Source organism: Aspergillus pseudodeflectus, assembly GCF_044049435.1.
Source record: "Aspergillus pseudodeflectus strain CBS 756.74 chromosome Unknown BJX68scaffold_81, whole genome shotgun sequence".
NCBI classification, from domain to species: domain Eukaryota; kingdom Fungi; phylum Ascomycota; class Eurotiomycetes; order Eurotiales; family Aspergillaceae; genus Aspergillus; species Aspergillus pseudodeflectus.
The window spans coordinates 58,261-77,758 of NW_027263857.1; the positions used below are offsets into that span (position 1 = coordinate 58,261).

General features: G+C 52.2%; 9 protein-coding genes across 9 annotated transcripts; 5 read left to right on the plus strand and 4 right to left on the minus strand.

The window, feature by feature from the left end:
* Positions 1 to 55: 55 nt before the first annotated feature.
* On the minus strand, positions 56 to 1,928 carry sld2 (the record flags this gene model as incomplete). The annotated part of the gene is made up of 2 exons (XM_071043640.1): positions 56 to 1,716; positions 1,787 to 1,928. The coding sequence occupies 2 exons, from the start codon at positions 1,926 to 1,928 to the stop codon at positions 56 to 58; spliced, it is 1,803 nt and encodes a 600-aa protein (XP_070893197.1).
* A 347-nt stretch (positions 1,929 to 2,275) lies between these two features.
* On the minus strand, positions 2,276 to 3,222 carry BJX68DRAFT_272448 (sucrase/ferredoxin-like domain-containing protein; the record flags this gene model as incomplete). Its single annotated transcript, XM_071047210.1, has 2 exons — positions 2,276 to 2,869; positions 2,932 to 3,222. 2 exons carry the CDS (start codon positions 3,220 to 3,222, stop codon positions 2,276 to 2,278), a joined length of 885 nt encoding a protein of 294 aa, XP_070893198.1.
* A 958-nt stretch (positions 3,223 to 4,180) lies between these two features.
* BJX68DRAFT_210182 (putative C6 transcription factor) lies at positions 4,181 to 7,022 on the plus strand. The gene is made up of 5 exons (XM_071037719.1): positions 4,181 to 4,864; positions 4,914 to 6,192; positions 6,238 to 6,542; positions 6,590 to 6,676; positions 6,726 to 7,022. The coding sequence occupies exons 1-5, from the start codon at positions 4,235 to 4,237 to the stop codon at positions 6,795 to 6,797; spliced, it is 2,373 nt and encodes a 790-aa protein (XP_070893199.1). The 5' UTR covers positions 4,181 to 4,234; the 3' UTR covers positions 6,798 to 7,022.
* A 225-nt stretch (positions 7,023 to 7,247) lies between these two features.
* BJX68DRAFT_272450 (uncharacterized protein) lies at positions 7,248 to 8,506 on the plus strand (the record flags this gene model as incomplete). Its single annotated transcript, XM_071047211.1, has 2 exons — positions 7,248 to 7,764; positions 8,358 to 8,506. The coding sequence occupies 2 exons, from the start codon at positions 7,248 to 7,250 to the stop codon at positions 8,504 to 8,506; spliced, it is 666 nt and encodes a 221-aa protein (XP_070893200.1).
* A 598-nt stretch (positions 8,507 to 9,104) lies between these two features.
* BJX68DRAFT_248602 (endo 1,5-alpha-arabinase) lies at positions 9,105 to 10,932 on the plus strand. The gene is made up of 6 exons (XM_071041948.1): positions 9,105 to 9,147; positions 9,207 to 10,106; positions 10,161 to 10,348; positions 10,398 to 10,426; positions 10,475 to 10,530; positions 10,577 to 10,932. The coding sequence occupies exons 2-6, from the start codon at positions 9,343 to 9,345 to the stop codon at positions 10,776 to 10,778; spliced, it is 1,239 nt and encodes a 412-aa protein (XP_070893201.1). The 5' UTR covers positions 9,105 to 9,147; positions 9,207 to 9,342; the 3' UTR covers positions 10,779 to 10,932.
* Positions 10,892 to 12,998, minus strand: BJX68DRAFT_248605 (uncharacterized protein). Its single transcript, XM_071041949.1, has 3 exons — positions 12,439 to 12,998; positions 11,796 to 12,381; positions 10,892 to 11,727 (listed from the first exon to the last, which is right to left on the minus strand). Exons 1-3 carry the CDS (start codon positions 12,573 to 12,575, stop codon positions 11,008 to 11,010), a joined length of 1,443 nt encoding a protein of 480 aa, XP_070893202.1. The 5' UTR covers positions 12,576 to 12,998; the 3' UTR covers positions 10,892 to 11,007.
* Positions 12,999 to 14,823: 1,825 nt separating this feature from the next.
* Positions 14,824 to 16,238, plus strand: BJX68DRAFT_248608 (uncharacterized protein). The gene has a single exon (XM_071041950.1). It carries the CDS (start codon positions 15,396 to 15,398, stop codon positions 15,720 to 15,722), a length of 327 nt encoding a protein of 108 aa, XP_070893203.1. The 5' UTR covers positions 14,824 to 15,395; the 3' UTR covers positions 15,723 to 16,238.
* Positions 15,800 to 16,820, plus strand: BJX68DRAFT_210266 (extracellular proline-rich protein). Its single transcript, XM_071037720.1, has one exon. The coding sequence runs from the start codon at positions 15,875 to 15,877 to the stop codon at positions 16,586 to 16,588; it is 714 nt and encodes a 237-aa protein (XP_070893204.1). The 5' UTR covers positions 15,800 to 15,874; the 3' UTR covers positions 16,589 to 16,820.
* A 107-nt stretch (positions 16,821 to 16,927) lies between these two features.
* BJX68DRAFT_279715 (major facilitator superfamily domain-containing protein) lies at positions 16,928 to 18,793 on the minus strand (the record flags this gene model as incomplete). The annotated part of the gene is made up of 6 exons (XM_071048783.1): positions 16,928 to 17,577; positions 17,640 to 18,032; positions 18,081 to 18,249; positions 18,296 to 18,366; positions 18,422 to 18,596; positions 18,653 to 18,793. The coding sequence occupies 6 exons, from the start codon at positions 18,791 to 18,793 to the stop codon at positions 16,928 to 16,930; spliced, it is 1,599 nt and encodes a 532-aa protein (XP_070893205.1).
* Positions 18,794 to 19,498: the final 705 nt, after the last annotated feature.

Below are 19,498 nucleotides of genomic sequence, written 5' to 3' on the forward strand. Positions count from 1 at the left end.
AATAAATCTCAAACAGACAAACAATAGTCGTAACTCATAGTCCTGTTCAAGTCGCTCACCTCCGCCGAAACCTTCCAAAATTCCTCCCCCCTCTCCCGCCTCTATTCCGAATTTTCAACGACCTGTAATTCGCATGAGCCTGCGGGTTCACCTTTCTCGTCGAGGGCTTCTTGTTCTCCTTCCCTTCGTCTCCCTCCCGTTCCTTCTTCTTTTTCTTCTCCTGTTCCTGTGCCTGTTTTGTCTTCTCTTGCTGGTTCCCAGGTCCAGATCGAGGAGTATCAGCCCCAATGGCCTCCTTCATCTTCTCCGAGAAGCTCTTCGCTCTGGCTAACGGTTTTCGCTCGGCGCCGTACTCAGGATCCGAGTTGGAGTCTGCGTCTGGTTCTGCTTCGGAGATGGAGTGGAGAGAGTCTTGGTCGTCGCCAACCAGGTCATGGGCGTTGTCGTTTCCGGAGGTATTTGTATTCGCATATGCTTGCGTCTCTGCAATTGCCTCCCATTCATCCTCGAATTCACTCTCTGCGCCTTCGTTGTCCTTGGTATTCGCGCTTAGGTTCGACAATGGAGCATGCTGAGGCTGCGACAGAGACTGCGAGTTTCGACTCGGCCGCGACCTCGGCGGCGCTGAGACAACCGGCTTCATTTTGACAAGTCTCGTCGTCCTCTTCTGACCCCTCTTCTTGTACGTCCGTCCCATCGCGTCAGGGGCCTGGCTATCCGCGACATCGACGTTTGACTGCTCCTGCTCCTGCTCGATCTCGATCTCGCGGAGTATGTCCCATTCATCTTCCATTCGTTCCTCTTCCATGTCGCGCAATCCCTGTACGAGCTGCGAGAGGCCTTTTCCGACGAATTGCGGTGGTTTGCGGACGGGAATCGGGCTTAGGCCGGTCATGCCTCCTACACCTTGGCTGGATGAGTAGAGGCCGGATGTGGAGCGGCGTAGGAAAGAGGGTGTTTCGAGGTTTGCGGTGTCGGAGTTTGTTTGTTGTGGTGGTACTTGTTGCGTAGGCTGGTTATCGTTTGCGCCTGTGAGATTCCCAAGTAGATTCCTCGAAGTAGACGGATCATCCTCAACCATAGCCGAGTACCGAAGCGTCGTAGGCGTCGCAAACAGCGCAGAGAGCATATACTTCTTCCCCGATGAAGCAGGTGTGCGTTCCACGCGATGCGACTCTTCCATTTCTCCCTCCTCGTCACCCTCCTCGCCTTCCTCCGCAATCGTATCCATCACCTTGCGTTTCTTCGACGGCGTCTGCGCCGCCATCCCATTTAGACTTGCTATCCGAGTAGCAGATGGAGTCGCAGTACTTCCGCCCGATTCTGAGAGGAGGTCGAAGAGTCCAAGAGCTTTGCCGTCTCGTTGCGGCGTCGGGCCGATGGCGGTTTTCAGCGGGGAGGATGATTGCACGTGTGTTGAGGGACTGAAGAGGCGGCGGAGTACAGAGGGCGAGTCATATGGGTCGACGGTCGAGGGATGTGCTGTTCGTGTTTTCGAGGGCGTTTGGAAGATCCCACCGGTGGATTTTCGTGGGGTTGATGCTGTTTGGGTATGCGTGTGCGCTTGGTCTGGCCCATGGGGAGAGGAGTGCTTCCGTTTCTTATGTCCATCTTGTGACTCAGTTTGTTGTGAGTGCGAGTGCGATTGTCCCTTCTCTTTCTTGCTAGCAGTTGATTCTTCCGCCTTCAGTCGCGAGTATTCTTTGTATTTGGCGGCTATGGTTGGAAATAATCAGCTGGGTTCTCAACTCTCAACAACCTACCATATCTGAGAAAAGGAACATACCAATCTCAGGAACCTGCTTGATGTCATTCCGTCCAGCTTTCCGTCCTCCATTGGCAGCTGCAAATCCCCTCTCCCACTCCTTCAGTTCGGCGCGCAGAGCGGCCGCGTGGGCCGCAATCTCCGAGGCAGCAGCGCTAGGCATTATTGCATTTCGGACGGTTTGATATACAAAGCTGAGATGTATAAGTTATAAGGCCGTTTGGCAATATATTAGACGAATATGTAGACAAGGGTGCCCTTTGCTGGTGGTGGTGGTGGTGGCAGCAGTGCCTGTCAACGGTTGTTGACCCGTCGCGTGCGCGTAAATCAATTAACGCGGGTGGAGAGTGTGGGTGACGTAGCGTGTCGTCCCAAAGGGTCACCCCCTCGAATTAACTTCTATACTCTTTCTATTGGACAAATATTAAGCAGTACTACTAGTTCTACCATGCTTTGCAGTTGGGTATAGGAGACAAAAGGACAACACTTTCCCCCCTCCAATCTCATCCATCACCAACTCGTCAACCCCCTCGCCCGATCAAACCCACCCCTCAACTGCGACTCCGGATGCACCACCTTCCCCTGGAGCAGCGTATAATTAACAATCCCCTCACAATGCTCAGGCCTCACCCTTGCCAGCCAAATCATCTGCTGTTCCTTCTTGCGGTAAACCAGCACATTTGCTGAGAACTTGTGCCCGCCGACATGCGAGACGAAGAAGATGCCCACGCCGCCGGGCCGCTCGTCGTCTGCGTCGCGATACAGGCTCTTGGGCCGAAGATGCCGCTCGAGTTCGCGCTTTATTAAAGGTGCTGTGATGCCGCAGCGGGCGTCGCGACGCTTGTGCGAGCAGAGGAGGACGACGTAGTCGTATTCGCAGGGCCGGGGTTTTAATCTCGAGTTTGCGGGTGGTGTGAGAGTCTTTGATGCCGAGGGGTTTGAGAGAGGTGCATCGATGAAGTTGGTGATGAGGTCGGTTACGTCGCTGGTGTTTACGGAGTCGATGAAGGTAAACGATGGGAGGAGAAGGACGGTTGTCCCATTCCCTGTAGAGCCGTCCTCAGTCTGTGGTGATCGGAGATTTGATGCTGAGACCATCATGCGCTATGAACACAGTTAGGCATGCGTTCTTCCCACGGACTTCAACATTCATATGAAACACTTACTCCATGCTTCGACCCCGACGAATCATGAATCGCCTCCATCAAGCTCCCAGGCTCATTCTCGACCTTCTCCTTCCAGTCTGATTTCCCCGTCGCAACGAGGACATGTGTGTGAAACTGTTTGATATGGCCGTAGAAGGGTAACGACGTTTCGATTTTAACTTTTGCCGGGAACTCTATTGTGCAATTTGCGCAATCCTTCTTGCAGTCTATGCCATCTTCTTTAGGGTCGACTGTGGGGAAAATGTAATCTTCGCGTTGTAGGCCGGTGATTGAAAGGAGGGATCGGAGCATTGTGCGCGCAATCTAGGCGTGGGGATGGTTATAATGCTTTGAGTATACACTGTAGTTTCAAGATATATACGAGGATTTTGACTTTACTGCTGAGGTTGCGGGCGAGAGAAGCTATATAGCTCATGACAACAGTTCGGGAATTGACAATTCCCCGAGAAATCCGAGGATTATCTCCGAAGGACCCTACACACTATTTGCAAGTACACGCATGGGGCGATCTTAAGCTTGTTTCTGCCTAGCATTCCACGGAAGCTCGTCCAGGGGGTGTATTCGATATTTGCCTCATTGAAGTCTAGTATTCCTAATACAATGCAAACGTCCCTGCCTACGGAGCGGAGTAATTGTTCGTCCTGTTCTTCCGGTCACAAGGCCGAGTTTTGGGGAAAGCTCTGTGTTCTCGAGTATCAACACCGCATGTTCACAAAATAATGACTCATTATGAGCTTAAGTTGTGTTGTTGATGTATATCTATCTAGTACGTAGGACGGTTGGTGCAGAGCTGGTCCGCACTCATAGTAGTGAGCGTGGCATTGGAGCAATGTACAGTTCTAGTTCTCCAATCTGAGCCATCTCGCGACTAAGGCATGGAGGCTCTCGGCTTCCAAAACACCTTAAGCTTCGTTTGTTCCGGTAGACGACTGCCACGTGGAGAAAGGTACCATGAATCAGGGCAGGATCTTAACTCCGAATCTTGAAGTTACTCCAAGTAAATATGGATTCTTGTCTGACTTCTGGGGTCATGCAGCGCTTGTATCGATATACAATACAACCTATAACCGCAGATAGGCTATTGCTCACCTTGCCACCAATCTCGACATGAACAAGGCTGCACCATTTATAATGGCCTGACTGTACTCGGGAGTCCGGACCGGATGCGGGCGGAACTGCCAGTTACGGCTAAGAGGGCCGGCCCGTCCAACACACGTAAGCCGTGGTTTTATCTGCACTCAAGCCTCTCATCTGCTCAGGAGATTCCGAAATATGAGAGGGTAGGTACCAGAGGAGCGTTGAGATGGCCGACGTGCAACCCCCACCGCCGCAGCCGCATCGCGTCCGGAAGAGGCGGAGACGGACCATCGCCTGCTCGCAGTGCCGCAGCAGGAAACTGAAATGCGACCGCGAGTATCCGACATGTGGCCGGTGTCTGAAGGGGAAATCGCCCACCAAGTGCTCCTACGAAGATGGCTTTCTGTGGCAACAACCGAGCACGGTGGAAGCTTCGTCTTTCCCCGACCGAGTGGTTTCCGCCCCCCGGACGCAGCCTACTATGCACCTGGTCGATCCGCCGGTCGCCCACCCGACCCCAGACTCGGGGATAAGCAAGTCGTCTCGGCCTCAACTGACGAATTCGATGCCGGCGGCATGCCCTGTGGAGGAGAAGCGCGATCGCTTTCTGGAGACTGTTCTAGGTGCCCCAAAGGCTGCTGTCAACCAGGAATTCATGAACAGCCCCGAAATCTTGCACCGTCACAGACACCACCCTGCCACACAGGCCGACTCGCGCACCAGCTCGGTGCAGGAAGATGAGCCTCCGGTTTCTCCATCACAGCCGCTCGACCTCTCGCCTCGAATCATGATGAGGGGGAGAGATACAAAGACTCGCTTCAACGGGTCAGGCATCTTTGCGAGCCTCATTGCTCAGGTACTCTTGCCATACATTTATCGTTTTGGGCATCCATTAACTCGAGTAGTTTCCCGATCTCAGAACCTTTGCAGAGGAGATTCGACTTTCAAGTCCTCATCTATCTGCTCTTCGGCCTGACCTGATGAGGGTGTCGAGGGGTCTTTGGAAGATCAAACCGCTGAGCGAGCCTATCCCGGACACCGATACACTGTCCCTGCTTGCGTTGCTTCCGTCTCGGCCAGTCGTGGATGAACTGGTCGTTTTGTTCCTCACATATATCGAGTCCACACATAGGATACTCCACGTTCCGTCTTTCCTAAAGGAGCTTGATGAATTCTGGGCCCGTACAGCCAGTCCTGAGCTCATTTCCCCAACATTTGCTGTCCAGTTGCTCCTTGTCCTCGCCTGTGCATGGAACCTTGCAGACCTCGCTAGCCTCGAACTCAAGAATGGGTCGAGCTTGCGGTGTTATACCGCGTTGGATTGGACCCTGTTTGCTGAAAAGTGGATAGAGAACGCTCCCATTAAGCGCTCAGACATTACCGTTCTCCGTTTGCATATCTTGCTAATAATTGCCCAAAACAAGCATGGTATGAAGCGCAGCAAAGCCTGGCTTTCAAGCGCAACGCTGGTGAAAAAGGCCATGTTAGCTGGATATCATCGAGACCCTAGTTTGTACGCCAAGATCTCACCCTTCAACAGAGAAATGCGCAGGCGCATATGGACCACCATCGTGGAACTCGATCTCCAGGTCGCTAATGAGCGGGGAATGCCGCCTTGCGTGCAAGAATCCGATTATGACACGGCGCCGCCTCTTAATGTTAATGACTCTGATCTTCAAGAGGACATTGAAGAGCTGCCAGTGGAGCGACCGCTGGAGGAATTCACCGACTGCTCTTTCCAAGCAGTCCTTACCCCAAGCCTGTCATTGCGCTTAAAAGCCTGCAGGCTGATGCACTCTCCACGAATAAGATGTCGCTATGATGAGATTCTCCGCTTGGATTGGGAACTGAACCGGCATCTGTCGAAGATACCCAATTGGAAAGTCTCCGAACTCGGCAGCACCCAAACAGGTGACAAAGTGATCTTAACGCAAGCTATGCTGGAGAATAAGCTCGGACTTAGTCTTCTATCGATTCATACTCCATTTGCTATTGAGGCGTCACGAGATCCTTTGTTTGCTCCATCCGCCAGGGCGCGGCTGGAGCTGGTGACTATGATGCTCTCGACACAGAAACGACTGCATGAGAGGTCGAGATCTTTGTCTCTGTGCAATCTTGGTGATTGGACTGTACAGGCATCTTGCTCAATATGCCAGCTTCTACATGAGGTAGCAGGTAACCGCGGTATGTTTCCACCTCTTTAACGCTGACTTGTGCTGATCTCTGTAGCCGTTAATTCCGTTACCCTGCTTCATACTCTCCCAGGACTGCCCGAGTCATTAGTCTCCTTGGTAGAGGTCGCTTTGACCTGTCTTGAGGCCCGGCTTCTCCAGGTGATCAAAGGAGCAAAGGAATACTTTTTCATGTCCACCATTCTTGCACTTGTAAAGGCCAAATTATGGCCAACACAAGCAACCGCCTACAAGCAGGAGGTTGTAGAGCGCGTCATCCTATTTGCCCAAACACTGTTCTCTCAGCACGCCAACTGCTCTCACTTGGGAGAGCTAGGCATGGGTAACTTCAAATCCAATCAAGTTCGTGGAGCTATAACACTGTCTTTTCTATTGCTAACTCCCTTCAGATTCTGGGTTTGAATAGCCTTCAACCCGTGCCGCCGCAATATGTCCCTGAACTCAATGTTCCTCTGCCAGATGATCTCGGCCTCATGGTAAGTCAGTCCAGCAATTTCCGAATATCTATTGTTAATACTATAACAGGCTTCTGGCGATTTAGATCCCTTCTTAGAAGCATTTGACTGGGATGAATTAGCGGGTTTTACCTTTGAATGACTGCCCAGCACTCAACTATAAATAATACCACCTCTCTATTTCAAATACTGTCATGTCATTCCAAGCCTATAGGATGGTTGGCCATCTGATAGGTGCGGGCTGTCCCAAAACCCCGGCTATTGCGTCGGAGTTCCGGGTTCGCACTTGGGATATTGACAACGCGGAATAGCCGGGGTATACTTGGACTCTGAAACATTGTCTCAAAACTGAGCTCTTCATTGACTGTGGTCACATTACTAGTCAAGGAGGCGATCTCCCCCGGCGCCACCGAAGTCATCACGAGCAATAGCCTTGTGCGGGCATAAAATCACAGAACACGCATCCCGGTGCTGCGAACCCTGATCGAAAACCTATATAATCCACGAGGGGCCTCGTGCAGATCATATCGATCATCTTCTTATCGCTTGAGATATTCCTCGCATTCCAATCTCGTTTATATCAACAACCGCAATGTACAAGCTTCTCCCACTCGCGCTTCTGGCGTATGGCGCCGCTGCAGCCCCAGAAAGCCCTACTATCATTGAGACGACAGTCGCCGATAACTTCCCAACCGACTCCGCCATCTCGCCGACCATCATCGCCGACCCTAGCTCCGCATTCCTGCCCGAGCCCTCGACCGAATCTACCATCATCGCTGATCCTAGCTCGGCCTTTGATCCCGAAACCCCTACTGGATCTGACACCTGGGGCGACCCGACTCTCACCCCCTGTCCGTCCGACCCTTCTACCAACATCCAGCATTGTTCACCCAGTTTCCCGCCTTGGCACACCCCTCGCCCAATCCAAACTGGCGGCTGGACTACATCAACTATTATTGCGGATCCGACTCCCGGGTCTTCAGGCGCTCCCAGCGCTCCTGAATTCAATGGTCCTCGCACTACTTCGACTACGATCGCTGATCCTGGGTTCACCGGTGCTCCTTCTGCTCTCAATGCGCCTCTGTATGCCGTTGCAGGTGTTTTGGCCGGTGCGGTTATGCTTTAGCTGTGACTAGCAGCTAGACTTTTCTATAAGGGCTCGACGGGATGGATATAATAGCGGAGGTGTATTTACCAGGTATATGTAACATGCTTATTGTTCTCAAGTGGAAGTCTACATCTTGTGTTTAAGAAGGCCAATATTCTCATTATTACTAATTTTTGGTCATATTGATACATGACACAGCTACTGAACGTGCTACTGGTAATTATAGAAGCTGTCTCAGGCCCAAGCCCCTGGCTCGCAAGGTATGGCCCTCGTTGAATATAGCCGGTCATCAGGCCCCCCGCAGCCCTACTGTAGCCGCCTATGCAGTCAGTGGCAGGGGCGTATTTCATTTTCCTGGCTTGGCCAGTCGATTGGGTATCCCGAACTATATTTTAGCCTTGCGAACCTGCGAGCTGTTTCAGCGAGATGTATTATGAGTTAGTAAGTAGGTTTATATTCGGCGTGTGCGGTCACGTCGTGGGAGGTATATTCAACACAGTTGCTACATACTTTATAATAAACCTTGGACAATATTCTTTACGTTCACTCATTCAACTTCGCCTTCGAATCAGCAAAGACGGGCGCCAACTCTAGCCAAGATGTTTAAACTCCTTGCCCTCTCCATCGTGGTCCTATCCGATCGGGACACCCACTACGACGTTGTCGTCGTCGGGTTCAATGGTCCATCCTACGGGGAGCTCTACGAGTCATCCTATGTCGACCGCGAGTACGACTACAGTTGAAGATCCGGCGTTCACGGGACCTGCGGCTGTGTTGCGAATGGATGTTCCGATGCCGTTTTATGTTCTGCTGGGGTTTGGGTTGGCGCTTCGATTATTTGAGGAATCTTGTCCTAGGTAACAATTCATTGTCAGAGGTGCCTACCTGCTTTTCTTTGCGTGTACCTAATAATCCAATTTACTCTGCTGTTTTGCTGGTTATGGGTTTGCAACTTCTTTATACTACTAGAGTTGTAGTTAAAGCATATATAATTCACCTCGATCAGCACAAAACTGTTTGTTTTCAACTTTCCCCAAGCAAGTAGGAAAGGCCATTGAGTTTGATACTAGATTAAGGTTTTGATCAACTTAATACTTGGCCCATAGATATTTCCAAGTTTTGAAAACAATGTTGACCTTGTGATGGCAGTTTTATGTCATGATCACCGAACCCGATCGGCGGACCTCCTATCGATAGCTGGGATCTGGACCTCTCCCGACCCGAGCCCAATTGCTTTACTTCTCCTCTCCAGCCATTGCGGCCTCTCTCTTATCTCCACTTTGTTTATCGCGTCATGTTCACAATTCGCCGTTCGGTTACACAACATGCGTTCTCGGTGGACCTCATAGCGCCGTGAGTCGCGCCTGACTTGGCTGCGTGGCTGGTATGATCGCCCTGCCATCCTGTTATGCGATGCGAAGCTGATCTAATTGTTACTCACAGGGCAAGGAGCTGCGAGCAAATTCCAATGGTGAGATCACCTACCGATCCTTGATATATCGAACCCTTCCTCCCATCAAGCTACCGTCTCCTCCCCTCGACTGCGAAACACAGACCGCATTTCTGCATCTCTGCACCAATGGTGCACATCACCTTGCTGGGGCTGGTCCTCTGGTTATACCTCGCAGCAGCAACATCACTCGATTCGGACATTTTCTCAGATACAAGCGACTACCCGCTAGCAAACCCCGGTAATGTCGCCGCGCACGACCCAAATATCCTCGAGCACAACAACTACTTCTACCTCTTTAAAGGCGGCATCCGAGTCCCCGTGTTCCGCTCCGCAAAGCTCGACGGACCATGGGAGAAACTCGGCACAGTCCTCGAAGACCAAAGCGTCGTCCAGAAGCAGAACCGCAAACGACCATGGGCTCCCATGGTCGCGTTCTGGAAAGACCGGTTCTACTGCTTTTACTCGATCAGCCAGGCGGGGAAACGGGATAGTACAATTGGCCTGGCTTCGTCCGACTCGATTGAACCGGGTAATTGGACAGACCACGGGGCGTTGATCAATACGGGAACCCAGGAAAGGTCGGAAGTGTACCCGTTCAATGTGACAAATGCGATTGATCCGGCGCTTTTTGTGGATCCGGATAGTGGGAGGCCGTTTCTGCAGTATGGGAGTTATTGGGAAGGGATCTTTCAGGTTCCATTGACGGATGGGCTGCGCGTTGAGAACTCGTCGAGCCCAGATGCGGACCACCTTGTTTATCTTCCGGATGAGAAACGCAAGCCTAATGAGGGGTCTTATATGAGCTATCGCTCGCCTTACTATTATGCTTGGTTTAGCCATGGGCAGTGTTGTCAGTTCGAACAGCAGGGGTTCCCAACGAAAGGGAATGAGTATGTTTTCAGTGTTTCTCAGCTCTATTTAGGCTTCTGGCTAACTGAGTGCAGATATAGCATCCGTGTGGGAAGGGCAACAAACGTTCACGGCCCGTTTATGGACCGGGACAATACAAGCTTACTCAACGGAGGTGGATCTGTTATCTATGGATCGAACCACAAGAAAGTGTATGCTCCTGGTGGGCTTGGTATCCTTCCTGGTACCGGGGACCGGCCTGATGTCCTCTACTACCACTACCGTGCGTGCCGTGTTCGACCAAATTCAAACCCGAGTGCTGACGTTTATAGACAACCCCAGCATTGGCTTCAAGCAGGGGGTAAGTGATACTGCCTAACCTTCACTACATCTGCTAATAATCCTCTAGGACGCACAACTAGGCTGGAATTATCTTGACTACGTGGATGGATGGCCAGTACCTAGGTATGCTCTTCCTCTGTACTAGCAAACCGGCGCTAACAATCTCCAGAGCCCCCGAGAGCCACGGCACGAATATCAAACCCGCTTCCCACCTCAAACTATTCGCAATGTTGTGTATGTGCTGCCTGGTTGCCACACTTATAGTGATTGGTCGCAAAACGACAATACCCCTTGTTTTCCTGCTCGCTTTAGCATTCCTCTGGATTCAAACTCAGCATTTATACTCGTCGTTTGAGCGCTGGCGCTTCTAACCTCGAACACACAGGTCTGGTACTTTCCTTCCTTGTACACCTTTAACGATATATCTTGTTTAATCTTCGGAGAGTCTGCCTCGGACTTTGTTGGATTGGACATGATAGCTACATATAGACAGATTATAGACAGATTATAGACAGATTATAGACATAGAGATCTATTCACTTCATCAATTCTGTTGGCAACAGCTATGCCACGCTAATGGAGCAACAGCTAATCAACAGCTCAGATCCTCGCCCCCTTCGCTGCCTCGTTCGCCCTCTTCCACATTCTTATCCTCCGCTCATGTCCCGCCGAAAAGTCATCCACCCACTTCTGCTCGAACGCCGGCAATCGCCTTCCAACACCAGCCTCACCAGGCTCCCCAGCCAACGCACGCAATTGCTCAAAGTACTCCTCGAAATCCGGATTCACCATAAGGAACCCAGCACCATCGCCCTTTACCGCAATCCGCTCGGCTTCCCACTTTCGTCGCTCCTTCAGCGGAGGCAGGGAGGCCTTTCCGGCAAGGACCCGCGCCGCAGCGACCGCCTGCCATTCGAAGACTTTAAACGTCAACCCTGCTCCAACGGCGCCTAGAAAGACCAATCCCGGATCCGATTCGTGGAACACATGCAGATATAGTCCGGGGACACGATTGTTCCGGATCTCGATGTTTGGCAAGAACGGGAGAGTCCAGGAGAATCCCGTTCCGAAGATCAAATGGTCAACGTCGGAGATGGACGTTCCGTCTTCGAGGTGCACTGTGCATATCCCAGTCTCGATGCTGCTCTCAATTCGGGATATTGGGGGCCGTCTCTCGATGGATGGGTGTGCGAATGCGTGGTCGCCGAAGTAGACGTTGTATTTGCCGCGGACGATAGCGTAAATCGGGGACTGTGCGGTGTTAATCAGTGAGACGGCGGTGTCGGCTGCTGAGACGGAGGCGCCGATTGTGACGACTTTCTGTCCTTTTATCAGTATCAATGCTCATGATGGTGTGCGGAGAGGTTCGAAGTTATCAGGATGACTACCTTGCCCTTATATTTCGCCGGCCCCCGATACTGCTTCGCATGCTCAACACGCCCGGGGAACATCTCCGCAAACTCCTTCAACCCCGGGATCGCAGGCACATACGGAACATGATACTTCCCCGACGCCACAATGAGCGCATCAAAGCTCTCCGTCCACCAATAATCCCTCCCCGCCTCGCGGTCAGCTCGCCTCAACGTCAAAACCCAGCTGTCTGTCTCCTCATCCTTAACCGCCCTCTCAACAGTCGTCTCATATTCCACGAGACCCTGGTACCCGTTCCGATTCAGCAGATCCTCAATATACCCGCATATCACCTCGTGGTGTCGAAAGGGCGTGTCTGGTCCATGCAGGTTCACCGACCATTCTGAGCGTTTGGTTGGGATCGGTTCGGCTGAGTACTCCATCACGGAGGCGTCGACGTTGGTATGTAGCCCCGGGTAGATGTGCGAGTCTGTATACCTATGCGCTGTGATTGGGCGCGTGTAAGCGGGGAGTTTGGAAGGGATTTCGATTGGGGCATCTGCTGTTCGCGACGACAGGGCGTCGACGTCGAGAGGGGTGGCCTTTTCCGCTGGGCGCGAGACCCTGTTTGTGCTTGTTAGACAGGAATGGTCCTCAATATGGATCTGAGGTTAGACGTACCAATTCCCGCCAGCCCTTTCCTGCCTCTCGAACACGCGCACCACATCAAAGGCGCCCTCTTGCACCAGCGCATCGACCGCAATGGCACCCGAGGGTCCGGCGCCGATGACTGCGACGCGCTTCGCTGGTAGTGGCATCCTCACTTTTTCTCTCTCTCGCAATCTAATCTATAATCTGTAGAGTCTACAAGCCTGGACTATACCTTGCGACAACAATAGTTAATAAATCAGACAGCTCTCAAACCTGAAAGGAAGCTTAAAACTGGGGGAGCCTTCTTCAAATATAAAAAGCACAGACAACCCGGTCCTTATCTCGATTTTCTTGAGCCCAGGACGCCTGATTGGCCGGCGTTACACTTATTTTACCGCTAACGGGTATTCTCAATCCAGGGCGCAAATCACATCATTTTGGGGTGTATTTTTGGTTTCGCGGGGTGCGGTGGTGAGGGGTTCTTCATGGTATTTGGCGGGTTATCGTGAGCGGCTCGAGGAGAGTTTGCGGGGAAAGCCGGGGGGCTTTCTGTCATTTTCGATAGGTTGAGTGCACTCACCAGCTTGCCCTCGAAGCTTTATCCCAATTGCTGTTCCTTGGGGAAAGAATGAGCTTGTTTATATATCAGGGGCTGAAACCCAAATACAAAGGTAATTTATCTTATCGGCCGATAAGATATGCATAACGTCCATAACGTATATAAGCAACTTATGCAGAAACTTATGCGGACACCCCCCGCCACGTCCTCCGCGCTTCTTGAAGTGCACATCCAACCACGCCATCTGTGCTCTATCTCAGTCAACATATAGTAACTGTGGCTGGCCCCAGAAAACCCTCATTTCCACGTCCGTGTCAGGTACAGGGCTGACGCGGCCGGCCCGTCTTTCTTCCTCTCTGACACAGAGGTCCAGACCTGAAACTCGCCCGCCCGGAGTCTCACTGTCTCACGGTGGCCGGGTTTGAATCCTTCCTGTTTGCGGGCCGGACTCCGGAGATCCTTCGGGTCGACATGAACTGACTTGGGGATGGATGGAGCTAAAGGACAGAGGTTTCGTGTGACACATTTTATCCACCATGCATTGAGCCCAGTCCACGCAAGCTGCACGATCGAACAGCAAGTGCACGAAGTTGAGTCCGAGGTACACAGGTACATACCGACACCAACCGGCATTTCCCTGCATAAGCTCGAAAGTGGATGCTTGAGAGTTGAGACAATTGGCAGGTTCAAGTCTCGTCTATGATTCTCCTCTACATGTTGTCATGCCTTCGCCGCATCTCTGTTGTTGTAGAAGTCCTACGGCGCAGGGTAACTGGGGCCGAAGGCTGTCTCTGCTACACAGTACGTAACGATTTCCTGGGCAACAGTACATGCCGACAACATCGGTATTTGGTCTTGACTCATAGTTCTGAGAGGGTGGATACTGAGGTGATACGAAATATGTACGATCGTTGGACAAGATGCGCCACTACCAAGCCGAAATGCTTATTGTTCTGGGCTTTGCGTTCCCCAGGCTTTTGTATCAGGTCAGCTGGGTGGTAGTTGTCTTCGGAGGGTTTGAAGGGTTGGGATGGGTTGTACTCCATGGTGGTGGTTGAACATGGAGGTGTGTATGAATTGCACATCTATGCAATTGCTTCAAGGAGCTTAGGTAGGTCTATAATAGAAAGTAGACACGTTGATAGAGAACAAAATATACATAGATAGAAAAAGCAGAAAAAAAAGAATCAACATTCCGCTAACCAATTGGGCTGGGATAATGTGTTGAGCAAGCGCAAAATTTTACGTCTACGTCGGTATCAAGGGAGCTTCTGGCTCATCTGGTCAAGTTCCTGTGTCCTGGACTCTCAAGGCTGGTTGCACCTGTGAATCTTCGCCATCCGCGGATCTTATCTTCTTCTGGGCATGGCACCGAGAACACTGCGCTGCGATCACGAAATCAACACAACTAAAGACATCGCTGCTGGATCTATCGCCGAATTTTCTAGAGACGAGTGAACAGGGCACGCTAGCAGATAGGGTTGTCGTCACACTTGATGCTGTCTTGAAGGTGGTATACCCCAGACAGGCTGCAGTCCTGTGCAGTGCCAGTCGACCGTGGTCCTCAGATCTGCGCTCCAGTTCCTGATCAGCAGTTTCACCTTCGCTACCAAATCTCCAAGAAAATCAAAGAACTGGTCTCGCAACCTGGACTTGCCCAAGCATCGCCGGAATAGGCATTCCCGTCCTCAACCAAACTTGGCCTCAACCTGGCCCTCCAAGCTTCAGCATGATTCGTCTCGGTCGCCTTATTTTCGGGCAATGAGGAAGATGATGATATCGCTGGGAACCGGGGTCCCCGACAACCGGCGTCTGACCCAGGTGTTTCAGAACAGTGCCTACGGACAAATCAGGTCAGCCCGGCTGCGCCTGTGCAAAAGCGGCCGATCGCGGCCTGTACCTTGACCTGGCATGTCGAATTAAACGTGTAACACAGAGTTTTGCGTCTGAGGACAAGCACTTTAGCGCGGGATTCGTCATGCTACGAAGATCTTTCCCCACAGAGACACGGGAGGATGGCATGGATGGATGAGGATGGCCTTCTCGAACGACCATGGCCGCACGATGCACCTTTGCGCGTGTGATTTGTTGCTTCAACTCTGGCCTTGCTTGCCGAAATCTTGGGCGATTGAGTCGATATCCTGATCTCTTCGCTGCGCCCGAGCTATCACCATTTGTTGCAACTTTTGCCGCAGGGACCGCGTACGTCAGTGCGGGTATACAGCTGTACGACCCTACGAGGCAATCTAATCAATCAATATCATGGGTCGGCTCAGCAGATGATGATCAGCCTCTTCAGGCCCGATAACGGTCGAGGATGGCACTGCACCACGGGTGATATTTGGCGAGGACGCTTCACAGTTACACTTTGCACTCGGCTGCTCGATGCTGAGCGATTTAGTCATGGGAACCACGGTTCTCCAACCACATGGCATCCGTACCTGATAAAAACCGAATGGCGAGACTCGGCCATTCCAAGTATCCAAGTCCTTGTCGGAGCTGCCGACCGATGAGCACCTGCCACCAGCACGCCATCTCGTCATCTCGTGTTAGGGCATGGCGGCATATCCGAGGGCGAGGGCGCAAGACGGGTCGCAGCCTCGCCGGAGCTAATTTATGGTTTCAGAATGCAGTCCAACCTTATGCTTATTCCGCTGGGAAAGTGGGTAACAAGCTATGCCGAATTTTGGCCCTGTTTCCGTTCCTTGCGCTAGTCCCTGATTCCAGAATCCATCGGCCCTGGATCGTGGTATAAAGGCAGCTTGCCTCCTCACGGCTTATGTTGATTCAACCACCCACAGTCACTATCTCAATCAACTTGACAGAATCTGGTATTCTCGTCCAACCACTCTCTTACGATATCCTCTTCTTCAACAACATTCTTTCACTTTCACATCCATATTCAAAATGAAGTACTCCTACACCTTCGCTTCCCTCAGCATGCTGGGCTGTGCCCTCGCCCTGCCTGCCCCTCAGTTCTCCGGTTTCCCAGGCTTCGGCGGTGGCGATGACGAAGGCAGTGTCCCTACCGGCCTCCCCACCCCGACTGGCGACTTCCCCTTCCCGACCTCGGGCTTCCCAACCGGCCTTCCGACTGGCCTCCCTACGGGCTTCCCTACGGACCTCCCAATTCCCTCCGGTTTCCCTGGATTCCCCGGCTTCCCAGGCGGAGGCGAGGGAGGCGAGTCGCCCTTCCCAAGCGGCTTCCCCGGCGGCGAGGAAGGTGAATCTGGAGAAGGCAGCGAACTCCCCACGCCCACCTCCACCACCGAGAAGCGCCAATTTCCCGGCCTCGGCGGCAGCGACAGCGGCAGCGACAGCACCGGAACCGAGACTGGAAGCGGCCTAGGCGACCTCTTCCCCTCTGGCTTCCCCGACCTCAGCGACATCTTCCCCTCGGGATTCCCCGACCTCGGCGATCTGTTCCCCGGCTTCGGTGGTGGCGATGAGGGTGAGGGTGGCTCCGCCATCCCAACACCTACCAGTGGCTTCGGCGGCTTCCCCGGCGGCGGTAGCTTCCCTACCCCCACCGGCGAGCCCTTCCCCTCGGGCTTCCCTGACTCTGGAGCCCCTGGACCCAGCGGCTTCCCGTCTCAGACTGCCGTTCCTTTCCAGGGTTAAGCTTTTCAAGGGTTATTGAACTTGACGGGTAGGCCTGTTCTGGTTTGTGATGGACAAATGTAATGGGCGAATGAGAAGTGGTATGGATGGTACAACGCTGCCGGACGGTCGTTGGATGCGGTTATGCATGTATGGATAAATTGTCTTGGGGAGTGGATGTGGGATGCGGGTTGGTCCTGTACAACATCTGCAATGTTAGATAGCACGCGTCTAGCTTGAATACATGGTCGACTTTTGTACAGGAAAGTTCCCAGTAGGCTTGTTGTATACTTGCCCTAATTCCTAAGTACAATCAGCCTATATGTATACAGAATGTACTCCTTACTGAATACATACTCCCTACAAAGCCTCCCCCTCCTTCTTATTATTCTTACCCAATCTCCCCAACCAACTCCCCGCGGTATACCTCCGAACCCTCTTCCCGCAAACCCAAAACACCGCAAGCAACGAATTATTCGCAACGGCAACCGCACAAAAAACCCCGGCAATAACAACCGCATACCCCCGCCCCGTTATCCAATCCAGCAAAAAGCTCCCCATCCCAAAACTAACCGCCTGCTTCCCCAGGTTCATCGCAATGAGCATCTCGCTCGTCCCCACATAGTAACTGTCGACCGCATACGCCAACGTAAACGTGAAGAAGAAGTAGCTTCCGAATTGAACCATTGCAACACCCGCGAAGAAGCCTGTCCAGTGTAAACTGTGTTCAGCGGTTAGCCCGTAGACGATTAGGCCGGCGGGTGCCAGGAGCGCGCCGGGGAGGAGGGCGGGCAGGCGCATTTCGGCTTCGCGGACGTGGTTGTTTCGTCGTGTTAGGTGGGCGGCGAGCCGGTCGGATGTGGAAGTAAAGGGGAGGGCGAGGGTAAAGCCGAGGATTGTGGCCAGGGCGATTAGGCCCGAGGAGGTTTGTGGCCAGTTGTAGGGGGGTGCTGTAATGAGGAGGGGAAAGGTGTAGTTGAATGTTAGGGCGCCGAGGCCGATGTAGATTCCTGTTTTTGATTTGTTAGCTAGGAGGGGCTATAGAGAGGAGAGTTGGGGCTGGGTGGTGTACCGAAACTGGTTATAACCCAGAAAACAGCGGGGACGAGAAAATATGCGAAGGAGCGCAGAATTGTAGCGAAGAATTCGGCTTCATGGTCGATTGGGGCCCATGGTTTTAGGGTTTCGCAAAAGGACTTTCGGCGAGGAATCGTCGGGTCTGGGAGGGATTCGACCTGCGTGGCTTCGGTCTGTTTCTCGCCTTCTTCCATAGACACTTGCGCTTCTGTAGGTTCGGTCTCGACATCTGGCCGGTGATATCTCGACTCCTCGGCTAGGAAGAACGCAGCTACGAATAGGGCTCCGGAGAAGGCTGCCACGACGTAGAAGAAGAGGCGCCAGGAGTATCCGCCCGCGAGCATGTAGCCTGCATATAGAGGGCCCGTTGAGCCAAGGCAGAGGCACACTACGCTTGTTAGGGCTGTGCTTAGTGAATTCAGAGAGAGAGAGGTACCTGTATAGTATCCAATGCGCTTTCCTCGTTCATGGAGGTAGAAAATGTCGTTGACAAGCTGCACTGGGAGAGACTCGCACACGCCACTGCCGAAGCCATGGAAGACACGGGCAGCCATGAGGCCAGTGTAGCTTGTTGCCCTGGAGGCGCCGATGAGGCCGGCAACGAACTTTACAGTGTCAGTAGCAATAGTAACCTGGGAGCGGGAGAGGTACAATCGCCATGGATAAGAGTGTAACAAAGCGCCGGCCAAACTTGAGGTACATTGGGACGAGGATCAACGAGCCTATTTAAATTGTCAGCACTGCTAAAATATCATTTTAATAAGAGAAGAAGCGTACCAAATCCAAATGCAAGATTCGGATACGAAATCAACCCCGACGCATCAGCATGCGAGATCCCGAACTCCTCACTGTAGATACTGATGTATACCGAAGGTCCAACGAGCGCACAGTTTCCGAGAAACGAGTAGACAGAGACGATGACTAGAATGGCGTTCTTCTTCCATGCTGGCCACTTCACAAACAGCCTGATCAACGTTTATAGTAAGCAAGGAGGATGAGACGACATACGTTAAGAGGATCGTTAGGATCATCCGTCGGAACAGGATACAGTGCCTGGCCGTAGCTGGCACCCGTATCTTCGCCTTCAATGACTGAGAGATCGACGGTACCGGGGATATCTCCTTCTCGTACACGAGCTGGCGCAGGCATTGCAATGGAAGTAATGTAGCTGTGAAACTGAAGTGAGAGATTGTACCCCACGTAGATCGACAGCGCACCTATTTCCATACTTAAGTACCAGGGTAGCCCCGGACGACGACTTGCGGGGCCATTGTGGGACAGCTGTCATTCTATGGATAGAGATCAAAGCTTCTGACCAGAAATCCGGGGTCGAATGTGGAGGCGGGTCAATTTGCGGGGACTTTTGGGGTAATTCTATGAGCTAAGCTCGATCGATAGCTTCTCAAGGTTCAGCCCCACAAGAACCACTGGTACCAGGTTAGAAAAGTGAGGTTGGAAAGGATCTGGGTAGCTTGGGGTTTCCTTTGCTAGCCTATGCGTCGTACTAGTACCTGTAATGTCAGCATTGCAAGTGCCTCAGATGTCTGAAAACCTTGAATACTAGTAGAGCCACCGATGGGCTGAGGTGTATTCCTGACCTACTGCTTGATAATTTCTATCCCACATTTGAAATCAAATATTGGCTTGAGATCTATAGTTAGTTAGTGCAAGCCTCCCACAGCAATTTACTACTTAACCCTCGCAAATGGATAACCCACCGAAGAAGCTGATATTTCAAATCCCATGCATCTGACAGTATTATAGACTGTGAAATATGCTGAGCTTATTCCCAAAAGATGCCATTAGTCGATTCTGCGTTGGCAGAGAGTCGTAGTCGGAGAGAAGAGGACGGAA